The 15,508-nt window shown below is 41.0% G+C and overlaps 1 protein-coding gene across 2 annotated transcripts in view; it reads left to right on the forward strand.

The window, feature by feature from the left end:
* Positions 1 to 15,147, forward strand: part of SGCD (sarcoglycan delta) — a 138,637-nt gene extending 123,490 nt beyond the window's left edge. For both annotated transcript variants that reach the window (XM_035559603.2, XM_035559606.2), the window contains exons 7-8: positions 12,974 to 13,097; positions 14,793 to 15,147. In XM_035559603.2, coding sequence (XP_035415496.1) covers positions 12,974 to 13,097; positions 14,793 to 14,966 — 298 coding nt within the window. In that variant the 3' untranslated portion in view covers positions 14,967 to 15,147. The remainder of the gene's footprint in view (positions 1 to 12,973; positions 13,098 to 14,792) is intronic.
* The last annotated feature ends 361 nt before the right edge of the window (positions 15,148 to 15,508 follow it).

A 15,508-nucleotide genomic window follows, 5' to 3' on the forward strand; every position in this document is an offset into this window, starting at 1 on the left:
GCCCACCTGTGGTCACAAAGGCAGTTCATCATGGGGCTGGAAATTGAATTTCAGTGCTTCAACCGCAAAGCCAGTCCTCCTCCCTGCCTGCCTCTCTTTTTAAAAACAAAAAATAGAGTAGAAAGAAATGAAATTCCCAGCTAAAAACCTGTTCTAGGAAGTGATTGTGGCACTGAGGGGTACTGAGGCTTTTCTGACATTGGTTCATTTTTTTTAATCCATTTCATTTCACCTCTGCTTGACCTGCTCCCTTAGCAGCTGTAATTGTCTCTTTGTTATCTGAAAAAGAAAAAAAAAAAGTCATACAAGGAAGGTTATTACAGCCAACATGCAGACTTGCCCAAGGAAGGAGTGAAGGAACCTCATGGAAGTCAAGAAATGTTGAATGTTTTCTCATTTGGCTGTGTTGACCCAAGGAGCTGGAGAACGGACTTCTATACCTTAAAACAAGGATCAGCAATCTACAGCATGGGTGCTGGCGTAAACAGCCAAGAGCAGGGATCACAGCTTCTTGAGACAAGCACCTGTGAAGTAGTGTTGCTTTGTAGTTTCCAGTTCCCCCAGTTCCACATGGAGCAGGACAGGAGTGTTGTTTCCCTACATCCCTGCCACTGTGGTGATCTCCCATGGTGAAATGCCACCACCAGGTTCAGCCTGTCTCTTAGTTAAAAGTACCATCCAGCATATCTCTCTAGAAAGACTGCCAAACTGTACCTTAAAACATATGTTTTACTTGGGAGTGATTATTTGCGAAAGATAAACAGAAAACAGTTTCATTTATAGCTAAAGATAAATTGATGCTTTGAATTTGCAAAACATCCTATTCCTAGAATTAAAGTAGTCCCTTTGGAGACATCTCTGTACTTTCATTTACAGAAAGTTGGCTTTTTTTTTATTACTTGATCTCTTTCTCTCCGTGCTTCATTCCTCCCTCCACACACCCACACAATCCCTTTATTTTCTTCTCTGCACCATTTCCCAACCTATTTTTCCTTTGCATATTTGAAAGCAAGAAATTAGCTGGAAATCTGAAATGGCTTTAAGATTTTCATTCTAGGCTATCAAAGAGCTTGGAAAATAACTTATTTGAATATTCCCTGTCTCTCCCGTTGCCTTGCAAAACTCCTCAGTGCCCAAACGGCAACAGTGCCCAATGTGTGGCTCGGAAATGATCACACACAGGAGTGTTTCTTCTCTTTCACTCTCTGTCCTCAGCAATCTTGCCCATTCCTTGGCTTTTTCTTGACATTCCCCCAGAGAAGTTGTGTTCATTTTTCATGTATTCATGTTCTCTGTTGGACAGTCTTCACAGGAAAATTTCCCATATTATCAGAATAGGTTATGAAGCAGAGCTATAATGTAAAGAGGGATGTAGAGGAATCTTAGGTCCGTGGTCGCATATGAAAAATTAACTATCTTTCTCAAAGACAGGTCAGCTAGGTTTGATATAGGAATGAGCAACTAATATCCAGGCTGTTATATGCCAGAAATCATGCTAGGGATACTGGTTAAATCCTTATCAAGCAGTGGTATCCTGACTTAGATAGATAGCATATTTTGTGATTCCACTTTGCTATCCCAACTTCAGCAAATAGCAATAAGTATGGGAGAGTTAGGTGAAATTTAGTGGTCAACAGTGGTATCGGCCCAGTAAAAGGTATTTCTTTTCCATGTAGCCAAGTCTTCTGTATCTATGGATGGTCATAGTTGCCTGTACTAGGAAGGGTGTGGATGCTTGTGATTAAATGCTGCTGCTTTGGGTCTGCCAGGCAGCAGGGCAGGGGCAGGGAATTTCAGCTGCAAACATGAGGAGTCCCTCTAATCACAGAGGAAGTCTGTCAACGAACCATCTGCTGGGGCTGGTGGAGGTTGAAACACCTCCCTAGTTCTGAGCAGGAGCCCAGTACACAAGACAACTGGATGGAGCCATATTCTTGTATAGCAGTGGGTTGTATTTGAGGAGTTTGGGTCATTCCCGTCTCCTTATGCATGCAGATATAAAATTGTATTGCTGGTGTAAATAGTGACTGTGAAAGAGGCCACAACTTTGGCATATGCATCCCTTTAGATTTACAAATTATGCATATTTACCATTTTGTGAAGTACACTGGGGACAGCAAATGGTACTTCTTCTGCATAAAAATGAAAAGTAACTGAAAATTTGTTACATGCTCTATATAGCTCTGATCAGAGGCAAAAAAATGACTACAGATTTGTGGTTGACATGCTTCAGAAAAGGTTCAGCAGAGTGTGAAAATTGACATTTAGCAAATAGCAATTCAGCCTTCATTTTTTTGTGAAGTTGCTTGAAATAAACTGCAGGTTTAAAACAAAATGTTTGGTCAGTTGTTATATTGGATGTTGCTTGTCTCATTACTGCAGTTAATTAAAAGAGGGGACAAAAAGTCAAAACCAGAGTCAATAAGATTGTTAATAAAGATTTAATTTGGTGGAATCATTATAAATTGACTGTACAATGAATGAATATGCCACAGGAGTATCAGTGTCTGAAGGTCTATAAATGGGTTTTCAGAAATAGCCACCAGGTTGTAGCCAATTTGTCATGCTAAGTAAGCTCTTCAAATCCACTTACGGCAGTCTGTACGTGTTTCCAAAGGATATCACCACCAAGTATATGATGCATGCAGACACACCTCTTTTCCAGCAGGTTTTATATTCTACCATTTCAAATCCTTTCTAGTTGTGGTATCTCTATTTCTTATTGTAAGTAATTTACTATTAAGTCCAATCTTTTTAGAAGGAATAGAATAAATCATCAAGGAAGCGAAAAAATAAATCAGCACTGCAGAAAGCACTGTAGGCTATACCTGTGCATTGTCCACATAAGATTTTAATCTACCTGACCCGTTTCCTTCATGTCTGACCAAATGGCATGTAAAAATCCCATGATAGATAGACTTCAAAAAGAACTTTAAAATGGAAATCTGGATCAACCTTTCTTCTCTTCATAAAACAGTCCCAATGTAGAAGACTGCATGCAAACTACTGGTGATAATGACTGCAATATTTGCATAGCACTGCACCCCTGCCAGTAACCCTATCATTTGAGTACTTGGGTTATCACGAGAAAGTGATTTTTCTCTGTCAGTGACAGCATGCTTAGTAGGGTTATTTACCACCCTGAAAAAAAAAAAAAGAAAAAAGAAAAAAAAAAGATAAAAAATTTGCATCATACAGTCTTCTACTGAAATAGGACAGAAAAGCAAGCCTTGGAAGGAGCAGAGAGTTGGCCCAAATTGATTCAGTGGTCAATGGCTGCCTGTACTGCACATTAAAGTCACCCCAAAGTATATAGCTAGGTTAATAAATACTTAATGGGTCAATCTAGCAAGTTTTATCTGACTCAAGTACCATCTTTCCATTGGATTTTCTAATTATATGCCAATTCAGGTAGCAGTTGTCCTCCTGCAGCCATCCAGAAGCCAACATAAACTTCATTACGTGCTCCAAGAGCTAGTACACCACTTGTGCCCATTCACATAGACCAGATCCAATTTACTATAATCTTGCAGAGTGATGAGGGTGTCTTGGAGCCAGCATACCTTCATGCACCCTGCTCTCTAACTGCCCAAGTCATGCTGCATTTTGCCAGCCTTTCATACTTGGCATCCTTAGAGCTCTTTGAAATAACCTAGCCTGAAAAATATGCCTTGTGTGGCTTATTATTTAAATCAATGTCCTTCTGTCCTTTGGAAATGGAAAAAGACCATTTAAGCCTCAGCTGTTACCTCCAGGCTACAACACAGCTATCCCTCTCCCCACTCAAGTGTCTCAGGGTTAGTAGGAAACTTAGTGTCTCCCCAAATCATCTTTGCGATGTGCTCATCTTCTCCATGTTCCTGATGGCAGCAGTGTGATGATATTAGCTACTAAGTGGTGCCAGTGGCACAGCTGAAGAGCTGCCGTGCTCTGTTTCTATTTCTTTATCTTCTCCCCGGCTGGGTGACAGTACATCAAGATAATACCCAATCTTAGCAGCCTCTTCTGTAATTCTGGCTGAAAAGGTTTCTTCCAATTTATGTCGTTTAATTAGAAGCTTTCAACCTGTAATTAGAAACTTACACCAGCCCAACCTTTGTTTCTGAAAAATGCATTTGTGGTTTAGGCAATTATGGTAACATAAAAAGTAATTAATTTTGTCCATGTGTGAAATGAGTGTGCTCATTAATGCACCCGACAGGAGGAGGATTTTATTTTGTTTCAATTTGTTTTATTTTATTGCAATAAGTTACATAACAAGGTATAGCAGACACGCAGAAGAAGGTGGTTTATGGAGTAGCTGGGGCACATCTGACTCCCGAGGCTGTCCCTTGGCCATGCTGAGAGCACAAAGAAGCTGTGGGCAGCAGGCATGCCTTGCTACAGCTTGGCACTGCCCAGTTAACACTCACCCCCACAAAGGAATTTCCAGCCTGAGGCCATTACTTGACCAGTTTTGACCCAGGCCACGTAACCTAGTGCCAGGAGACATATGGTGGTGAGATTTTTGTAATAAAAGCAACAACAGGCTCTTAAGTTCCAGCCAAGGGCATCAGTAAGAGTGCAGTGGTTTAGTTCCCAGCTCTTACTCAACTACTCGGTGATAATGTCATTTACTGTCCCACTTCTGACTGTGCCAGAAGAGGGGACATCTGTCCCTTGCTTTTCCTCCAGCCAGAGCAGACTTTTTGCTTCTGTATTTCATAGCGTCTCCTATGGCTGGATCACATCAATATGTAGGGCTATATTCTGCAGGCTGGATCTTCTCAGTCCCACCTACAACCATGGTTTTATCAGTCACCTCTATGCTCCCAGCTGATAACACCTCTGCCAAGGAGTGAAAATTGTCACCGTGCCTCCAGCGTCGGCACCCACCGGGCTGTGTGGAGGTTTCCCACCACTTGGCCCCATAATGGCTCTGGGTGTTCAAGCTTCTCAATTAAGGCTGAAAGATTGAGCACGGCAGGATGGAGGTAATCCTGCAGACAGCTCTCTGCTCAGGTCTGTCAGGCACAGTAGGGATTCGGAGCAAGACCAATCTGCTCACAACCCACCGGGTGAGGAGAGTGTCGTTGCAGTCGTCTCTACACTTAGAATAGGAACGATTCATTTTGCATCCCTCATCCCCTTTCCTGCCCACTTAAACACATCGTCGTCTTCAACCACATCTGTATTTACTGCACATCATTTTGTACTGTCTCCCAATTTCTATGATAATTTCCTTCCTTGATTTATAAGCAACAGAATTTTTTAATTATCCAGATGATTTTAATTTTCTCAGTCATTCCTCTACTTCGTTAAACATTAATCTCATACTTTTTTTCTTTGACACTTTCTAACCTTCACCACTTCCCCATTGCTAGTTCATAATGAAACTAGATCTCAATAGTATTACATGATTTTTTTCTCCCTAGACTAATTTGATATCTTCTGCTTGATCTCTCTTTTTGTCCACTATGTTTGGCTTCTTGTATACCATTTCAGAGATTACTTTAAAAAGAAACACCAACATTTAGGACAACTTTGCATAATTACATCTCCTTCATCTCCTTCAGCAATTCCAATGCTGTAGCACAGTAGGCAGTCACAAAGATTTTACAATTGTATTTTAGTTCATCCATGTTTTTCTGTTTTTACTGCTTTTTAGTGCTCTGAATAAGCTGCAGCTATATTATATGTATGCAAAGTGTCCTGGAAGACTACAACAGGGGACTTGCAGTGTTCTTGGAGGAATGGCATGCTCAAATTTTTCCTTTTGCTGAGGGATGACATTTTTTCAGAGGGAAATGAAAGCTGCTTCTCTCCCACTTAGTGCTGCCAGCAGTGCGCTCCTGTGAGCTCTACCGCACCTCCAGACTTCTTTGGTTTCTCATTTCTCTAGACCCACTCAAATCTTTCAATATTAGCTGAGCGTCTTTGTAATGGTTTCAGGCTGCTCATGTTGCTCAATTACCCTTCCTCCCAGAATCATAAACTCTGAAGGAGTTTAAGGTATTTCCGTTATATTGTCAGAAGGGTATTATTTCAGCATGGACTCTGTTTAGGAAAAGTTCACTAAACACAATATTTGCAGCTCAAATTTTAAGCACGAGGGCAATTCACATTATTTTCTCAATTTCTTCTCCTTTCTCTTCACTCGTCATTGTACAAAATCTCCCTGGTGTCTGTGTTGTCCAAATACAGAGAAGCAAGTTGTTGCGCCCCTTGCCATTTGAACCAGAGTTATCTCTGGCTCAATTAGAAAAGTGTAATTTCCAATAAAGCATCATTAGACCTCTGCTCCTGTCAGGTCTCTGACAGGTTTAATTGGATTTTCCTTGGGAATTAACCATGGTTTGTGCATGATAGCTGAAAGAATTCTCTCATTCATTGTCCTCTAGATCATGGTAGGAATTAGATGGGCTAAAAATCAGGCCATAAAAATCTATTTTAGAATATGGCTGCTCTGGAATTGTCACTTAACAGATTTGCAGCATGAACACTGGAAACTGTATTGTGATGCCTGCTGTCAAACGAAGAAGTATTTACAGCTAGAGCCGGGATTTACAATTGAGTGCCGTGATAATAATATATCCTTGTTTACTTCCATAATTAATGTTCCTAAAGAAAATACCCTGGAAACCTTTCATAAGCAAGATTTATTTCTGTTGATTGAGACTATAATCAGATGTCCCCATTCAAACAGTAATTGGTGTGCTTCATTAAAGTGTAATTGAAAACAAGATTTATGTCAATGCTAGGGAATAAATAACAGGGATACATATTTTATTATTAGTGGCGATACTTCTGTAAGCTTTCAGAGTACTTGCTGCTTTTGTACTGTGCCATATGCGACAACATATTTTGTCAAACTTTTGGTATCTTGGTTAGGAATGAGAGAGGGAGAGAGAGATTGTTTATTTTCTTCTTTTTATTTTAACAATTCATTCTGATGTACCAAGGCCAGCTCCTTTTTTTTTTTTTTTCTCTTTTTCTCTTTTCCTATTTTATCTTAAGCTTGGTGTCATTACCATATTTTAGCTCATTTTGTTCTCATGAAATAGCAGTGTCTTCCAGGAGAAAGGAAGTCTGGGCAAGAAGTGAATTGCTCACGGCAGAGCCTTTTGCTCCATGTAAGATTAGAAGATCTTGCTTGAACTTCAGGTTAGGTTTTGACCAGGTGAGACCCAGATCCAGCCCCTTATTTCTTCTGTCAAACATTTTCTGTTCCACTACAAAGCAGAGTTAAGGCAATGAAAAAAAAAATATAATAATAAGTTTAAAAGCATTCTGGAAATTGAAATTTAGCATGGTTTCTTTTCAATTCAGTAAAAGCTAATTACCTTCCAATTAATGGAGAGAAAAGTATCGTGTTTTCTTCTATAAATAGATATGTGTAAGATAACACAAATAACGGAGTCAGAAGTATAAGTCACTGGGAATAGGTGATCCCATTGATTTCATCGAAACAAGGGAGTTAAAACTGAAAACAAATTTCAGCCTGAGATACTGGTTCATTACCAGCAAATTGATGGAGCTCTACATTTACTTGCTAGCATAATTTACCAATTGTATGAGATGTAAGCAGACACAGTGGTAACGTTGGCTAATTTTATGCTCAATGTGAAATCTTATAGCTGGTCAGATGGATACCATAAGAAATAATTAGAGTCATTAGAAATAATGGGCTACAGCTGCAGTAATACATGCTCTATTCTCAGTCCAGAGGTTTCTAAGCAAAATTAAATTAGCTCATGTTACCACACTGCTGCATCATATGCTCCTCACCTCCTGAGAGCAAACTTCTCTTTCCATTTCCACACTGCAAGCAAGTTTGTGGCTAATGCAAAAAAATCCCCTGCTGGGGACAAGAACTTCTGAAGCTTGAGGCCATTCCTTGTATTTTACCAGTGAATTACAAGCCCTATTTGTATTAATGCTGGACCCAAATTAGTATTTTCCCACTGAACTATTTACATTAAACTTTTATTTTTTTTTAAGGAAATGATATCCATTTTATTGGAAGCACATGAGCAGCCCCTAGCTGCTAGTGTTACTGCCCTCACATCTGAAATATCCTCTCTTCTCCCCATATTCAAAAGGTCATTCATAATCATAAGGCAAGCGATGGATTATTCTGGAGGGGAGTGAGGAAAGGAGAGGGACAAGAAGGAAATATAATCCATGCTGCTGGAGTGATTAATATGGCTGTTTATGATGAAGGAAATGAAACCTAGAAATCTGGGCAAGTAATGATCTTTCCAGGAGAATGAATTTAGCTGGAACCGCAATACAAACTCATATGCTGACCTCCTTTAAATTATTGCTGAAGTTTTCAAAACAAAGTGGGGATGGCACCAAGAATTTTGCTCTCCTGCTGACTCCCAGGACCACAGAACTTCCAGCGATAGCCGGAGGGGGGTTCATTACCAGATGCACACAAGCCGTCAACCTCTCTTTAAAATCAGAGCTGCTCTGGTGATAGGTTTGAGTAAGAGGGCTTAAGAGGCACATTTAGCACTGTCCATTAAGCATGGTGAGCTGGAGGAAGGCTTCCCCTGCATACATCATCCTGCACATTGCTATGCAGGTCAAGTGTGCTCAGTGGGAGGAACGGTATTTTTGATGAAGGCAAGAGCTTAATACTGCAGCTTTGGAAAGATCAGTTATCCATCTGCCAGCCATCTATCTTTGGCTATGGTACTTACCTGGCCTCAGTTATTACAGTATGTAACCGCTTCACAACCACTAATATATTTTTCTTTTCATTCTCCCCGTGGAGTTGGGAAGTGCTATTACCTCTGTTGCAGAACTAAAAAGTGAGATTAAGGGTCAGATTTGTTATGGCATTTAGATGCTCAATGGGATTTTCAAAAGTACCTGATGCCTGGTGTAATAAGATCGTGGACTGTGGGCTTTTTGATAGCTTTGAAAATCCTATTACTTGTGTCTTTTACTTTCCTTTTTTACTTTTACTTTCCTTTTAAAATTTTTGGCTTGCGTGAAACCCAGGGACCCATAAGAAAGGTTCCCCTGATGCAGGTCATCACCCAGACAGGAGACCCTTCATCCACCTACCAGGAGGTTGGTAGCTGGGATGGGAACAGCTTTATGGTAGTGGGAGGAAGCAGTTTATCTCGGTTCTGAATTTGTCATGTTTGGAAGTCAGTGTAACTCTGTGGATAGCAGTGAACTTACCCTCTTTGCACAGCTCTGGCAGAGAGGTCAGAGGCTGGTCTTCAAGACACTGGAGCAAAAAATAAGCACCACCCATGGTCAATAAAAAGGGCTTATGTGCCAATTGCTGGGATGGAAAATTCAAGAGCAGGAGCAAATAATGAAACAATCTATATTCATGCAGCCACCTTTCCAGCCTACTGCTGTAAGTACAGGCTTACACCCAGCCGGATGTGAATCCTACTGAAAACTCCAGAGTATCATACTGAAAAACAAATGTTGATTTTCAACAAATTATCTGTTCATCGCTAAATCATTTTCTTTCATTATTAGTCTCCAAATTTGTTCTGCTCTGGAAGACAGAATTAGGTTTAAAAGCAGAGTGTCTCTTAAACACTTGCTTTAAATGAAAGTATTCGGTAAACATTACTCAAACCCCCTAGAGCATAAACTCCTCAAATGCTTTCTCTGGCTTTGCATAGATTTTTCAGCTCCTGGTTTAAAGACAGCTGTCTCAGAGATTCATTCAAGAAATCAGAAAATAATCAAATTAAATCCCTTGCAATCATATGCCCCTCTAATGACAAAGAAAACTTTATTAAGACCTTTCTGTCCTTGCTTACAGTAGCATAAATTGGGACAAAAGTCCTTTGCAAGCAGTAGAGTTACACCACTGTCAGACAGGTGTGAGAGAGAAGAGTCAGGCTTCAAACCCACAGCATAAGTACAAAACCACTCAGGCTGCAAGCACAAGGTTCTCAGCACTGGAAGAGCTGCACTTTGCTGATCAAGTACTTGCATTCATTTCCATAGTTTTAAGGTTCTTAAAAAAAAAAAAAAAAAAAGGCTCTGGGCTTCAAAATGTTATTTTTAGTATTAAAGGGATGGATTTTGGTTAATTCAGCATGTCAGCAAGATTGTAGCTGTCTGAACTAGTGATTTAGGATGACAAGAGTGGAGGGCTCAGCTCAGCTAACTTTAAAAACACACGGGGGGCTGCAGGGAGTCAGTGGGTTACGGACCACCAGCAGAGCCCTGGTGTTGAATGCTTGTCCCACATCACACCAGGGACTATCAGGAGATGCTCGAGAGGAATATATGTGTCTCCAGGGTGCAAGAAGCTCTGTAGGGACTAGGATGTGTCTAAAATTGCATGGGTTTTCATCACTGTTTTTAAGGTGCTGTTATCCTGCCTGTAGGATTCTGTTGGGTGGAGGAGGGAGAATAACTCACTCTCTTTGTTAGACATGAAAAGAGATTAAAACTTTGGGGCAATGTTATCTAATAGACTCCCAGGCGCTTGTTAGCTTGTTCAAAGCACAAATTTAACTCATTTTGGTGTTACAAGGACTTGTGTGCATAAGGGAAGGTATGGAAGGAGAAGGTCCCCTCTCGATCCCCCCATCATGGGAAGTTATTCTCCTATTTCCCAGCCCCTCACACACTCCAGCAGAGCACTGGTGGGGGAGTCAGAGGCTGCTCCCGCAAAGGGCAGGACTCAAGTACTGCTGCTGCAGATGAGTGCATTTGTACTGTGGTGTCTGAGCGCTGTTTTGCACTTACAAGATTTATTTCTCAGTGGGCAGAGGAGCTACAAGATTAACAGATGAACAAATATGTTGAGACAGCCAAGACATCAAAGAAATTGAAGAACCACTAGGATGCTGGAGAGCTGAAGAATTGTATGGCCATGGTTCCTGGGAATTATTTTATCCTCGGATTAGCTCAGCTGTCTTGGGGTTTGGACACATCCTCTGGTGAATTTGGCTACAGTGACTTAAGACATCACTGGCCCCAGCCACCTGCTTCTCCTCCGGAGGATCCTGCCTCTGGAGCAGAGGCAGCAGGAGGGAATGTGTGCCTGCATCCCAGCTGTGGCATCTCGATCCTGGGGGCTCAGTGCAAGCAGAGGGTCCTTAGTTTTCAGGGTAGACACGAGCTTGTGGGCTGTACCACCAAGGATAAGAGCACACTGTATCCTGGGGTAGAAATCTCTAGTGAAAATGTGGTGCGGACAGCGTGTTAGGCCACCGTAATGAAAGCCACCAGAGTGCATGTGCCAGAGCCCTAAGGCTGTGTGCTATGACTATTTTTTACCATAAAGAAATTCTAACAGATACTGGAAAGGCAGCTATTGCAATTGGAAGGTCAGAGGGAATCACAGCCCAGGTAGCATTACTTCATGTCAGTCATTCTTTGCAGGCTTGCAGGCTTTTTTTCTTCTATGTAATCTGCAATTCAATCAGGAAAAAAATAAAAAATAAAATAAAGAAAAAGAAAAGAGTACCAGCAGTTTTAACCTTAGGTTCCTCATACAGGAAACAGTCAAGGGGTGATACCAGCAGAGGGATCAGAAGAAGGTTTATGTAGGATGTAACTTCCCTGTGGAGAGCAAACAAAAAGCATCTCAGAATAGTTGTGCAGAGGCTGCTAACCATGAGACAGTGCTTGCTCCTTGGGCTGTATATCCCTCACTTCTCTGAAATTTAGATTTAGTTGAGTCAGCCAGGAAATTACGGATGAGTTTGGGGTCTTAAGGGAAGGTGTTTGAAACCCAGCAATATGAAGACACCAACAAGAGGGAAAGTCATAACTTAGAAAGTGCCACACAGAGGAAACCATGCCTCTGCTTTATTGAACTGTTGGCTGCAATAAATACAGCCAAATTCCCTGTCTCCCATAATGTTGTCTCAGTACCAGCAGGAGTCCATTTAAGAATACGCTTACTGGCACAAATGATTATATATGAAGAGCAGAGAAACAGCTGAAGTGCTGCTGCAGTAATGCAAGCAAATCCTAAAAGATGCCCAAGGAAGCTGGGTGTTGGATTCTACCCTTGAGTTTTGCTTTTGTCACCGTGATCGCTGCTGCCTGACCAAAGCACTCCGAGCAGAGGCTTTTCTGTTCAAGTCTTCCTGCTCACTTCAGCTGGTGAGACCATAGCCTGGATTTTCTGATGTACAGTAAATAAATTGTGATAAAATCAACTAGGAGGACATTCCTGAAGAGAATGAAATGTTTTTTTATTATTATTTTCAATACAGAAAGTAATAAGAGACTGTTTTATAAAGAAGAGAAGAGACAAGTATAATACAAGACCTATGAAGGAATAATTAGCAAGAAAGACTGAACCTTGCACTTCTAGATCTTAAAGCATTAACCTCAATTGCCTGAACTAAAAGGTTTGGCGGTGTTTAGCCAGTGCTGTAATAGGGTTGTCAGATCTCTCTGGCATATCCACAGTTAGGAGGGGTCAAAGCACTGCAGAGTGTGCTGGCTGTGAGCACTGTGATGTGAGCGTAGGACTGAGGACAAAGAATTTGGGGGTGTCTGCATCTTTTTTCTTTTTCTTTTTTTTTTATCAGTTTTTTTATGTCATTAAACTTTCCTATACTTCACATTATAGGGAGTTGAGAATGAATTTGTTCCTGTTTAAGCAGTGATTTCAGGAGGAAAAGTGCTTGCACTCTCTGTGTAGCTACGCTGCTTTGCTAATATCCCCCATTAGTATTCATTAGTTACAAATCTGAGCTTGTGTATGAGGGATTTGATCACAGGGGAAGCTTTATTGCACCTTGCATCTCATTCCAGAATTTATGGCATAGCAAAGTTGATGTGAATTGTTAGCAAATTGAATTTGTGATGTATTTTACCATGATTTCTTCAATATGATTGCTTTCCACTGACTAAACCAGGCATGGATCTGAACTTCAGTAGGTCCTAAGCTGCCTTGCAATGGGCAGCCAGGCTGTTGAAGCCTGAGGTTAAGCACGCACATCGAACCCAGCAGGCTTTGTAACTCCCTTTTCTGTTGCAGACTGGAATCACCTACACGCGCGTTGGTGATGGAGGCTCCGAAAGGCATTGAGATCAACGCTGAGGCTGGCAGCTTGAAAGCCACATGCAGGACAGAGCTCAGGCTGGAATCCAAAGATGGAGAGGTAAGCGAAGAGTGTCAAGCCTTATGGCAAAAGCAAAGCAAGCCACAGATCTGCAGATTTATAACCTCCAGATTCACTTAGCAGCTCCATTTGAAACAGTCGTTTAAAAGCACTGGTGAAGCAGCCTTCATAGCTTAGGTTGTGCTAGGAGTGATTGAACATATCGTATGCAAACAAGGCTCGCTCTGCGGAGAAGGCTGATTCATTATTTTTAAAGTGCTTGGATAATAGCATCTGTTGTTCAAGCAAATTTATGCAGCTGTAAAGTACACAGTGCTCCTAAATTCTTTGTTTCCTTGTCACTTTAAAACAAGATTTACTTGGCCAACATAATTAAATCTTTTATCATACATTTTTCTGTAAGAAGAGCTTAATTCACCTGTATTGATCTGAAAAGCTTTTGTAGCTGATGTTTTCATTTTGGAAAGAAAGGGAATATTAGGAGACAGAGGTTGTTACACTGGGGAAGCTTCTAAAGGGAAAGAGAGAATAACTAAAACTGATAACAGAACAAAAGTAAAATAGGTCTTGAGTTAAGCCTCTTCTGGTGTCTCACAAATATGTGTGCACACCAGTTCTCATTCCTTCGTCCCACCACAAAAAAAAAAAAAAAAAAAAAAAAAAACACTGAAAGATGGGGATGTTGGGGAACCCAAGGAGAGCCTCGGCAGGAGGCTTCCCATAAAACACAAACCTGTCACCAGCCGAGCTCCAATATAGCCTGATGTTTTCCTATCTTAGGTGTGATTCACAGGTTGGGATTCTTACTGCGATTCCTTTCGTTTCTAAATGTTGGCATTTTAATATATTCCAAAGCCTGATCAGGGTTTTAAAACAAAACAACAAAACACAAAGCAAAACAAACAAAAAACCCTACCTAATATACCACAACTGAAATCCAAGGCATTTCATGACTGCAAGCAGTTCCCTTTATGTTTTTAACACTAATTTGCCTTTAAAATGCATATGTTGACCCGCCTCTTTCAGGCGATTAGATGGTTGGATACTAAAACAGAAGTGGCAATTTTTCCTGTAATTGCAAGACAAGAGCAAATACTGTCAATCACCCTGTAATATTCTGGACTGCAGGTTATCTGACGCTGCCCTTCTCAGTAATATTACAACACTTCCCTGCAGCTGCCACGTGTCTGAGAGCTGCCACATGTTCACTTTTATGTGCTGCTTTGTAAAGAGAAATTCGGGTCTGTTATGGCATTTAAATATTTTTTTAATATACTTAAGTGTATATATATATATGTTTACATAAAATATACGGAAAAGTCAGAGCCGTGAGCCTGTAAGGAAATAGGATCACAGTGCCAGAAGTCCCAGCAGAGGAGAGGGGTTGTTGTGTGGAGGTGAACCGTACATTCTTCCCCAGGCAATGAGGCATGGTGCTGGGTGCTGCAAGGGTTAACCCAGGCACGGACATGCCCCTGAAAGCCATGAAAACACAGTGGGTAGATTAACAGAAAAAAAAATGGAGGTCTTAGGAGGCTCACGGTAAAGGCAGGTAATACACTCACCCAGATTTATATCAGACTTTCCCCAGCTTCACACATTTGCCTGCCAAGTTTTTGTAGCAGCTCAGTTGTCCAAAGGATGCTTCCTTAAACACAAGTTCTAAATTAACAGCAGTAACAGAGATTTCACTAATTCTCTCTCTTTTTTCTCTCTCCCCCTCTCCGACTTCAGATAACATTGAATTCTGCAAAAATCAAACTACCTAACTTGCCTCAAGGATCTTCCTCTTCTGCAGGGTCCAGGCAAAAAATCTACGAGCTCTGTGTGTGTCCCAATGGGAGGTTATTTCTGTCTCAGGCAGGCGCTAGCTCGACCTGCCAGATAAATACAAGCGTCTGCCTTTGAGAGACAATTTGCAGTGGGGCATTGCAGGCAGCACAAAAGCTAATTCTGGTCTCGCAGATTGCAGCTGCCAACTATTTTTACTAGAACACAGAAAGCCTATCAAAGACTTTTTTTGTGTGCGCGCGCGTGTGTGTGAATATATATATATATAAAATATATATATAAAATTATATATATCCTCTGTGTAAAATGATGTTTCAGTACAAGGAATCCCAGGGTGACCCTGTTACATTTCTGTAGCATTTCTCTTTCCCCCACCAAAATTTACTGGTACAATCTACTGAATTGGACTTGATGCTCCCCTGGACCCTTCTGTAATAATATAGTCTAATGATCACCCCTTGTTTTTGATCATCTTCTAAGAGCAATGGGATTGCTGGCTGGTCAAGACCCTGGAACCAATGTAGACCCACCAACATACAAAGGGGAGAGTAGCATCTCTGATTATTTTTGCACCATTAAATCAGTGGCATGAGAAAAACAAAATGGCCGGATGTGCTGTGCTGGTTGCCTAGAGTGATCCAAGAAACCTGCGGTTAAAT

The sequence above is a fragment of the Cygnus atratus genome, chromosome 14 (genome assembly GCF_013377495.2).
Source record: "Cygnus atratus isolate AKBS03 ecotype Queensland, Australia chromosome 14, CAtr_DNAZoo_HiC_assembly, whole genome shotgun sequence".
Classification (NCBI taxonomy): Eukaryota; Metazoa; Chordata; class Aves; order Anseriformes; family Anatidae; genus Cygnus; species Cygnus atratus.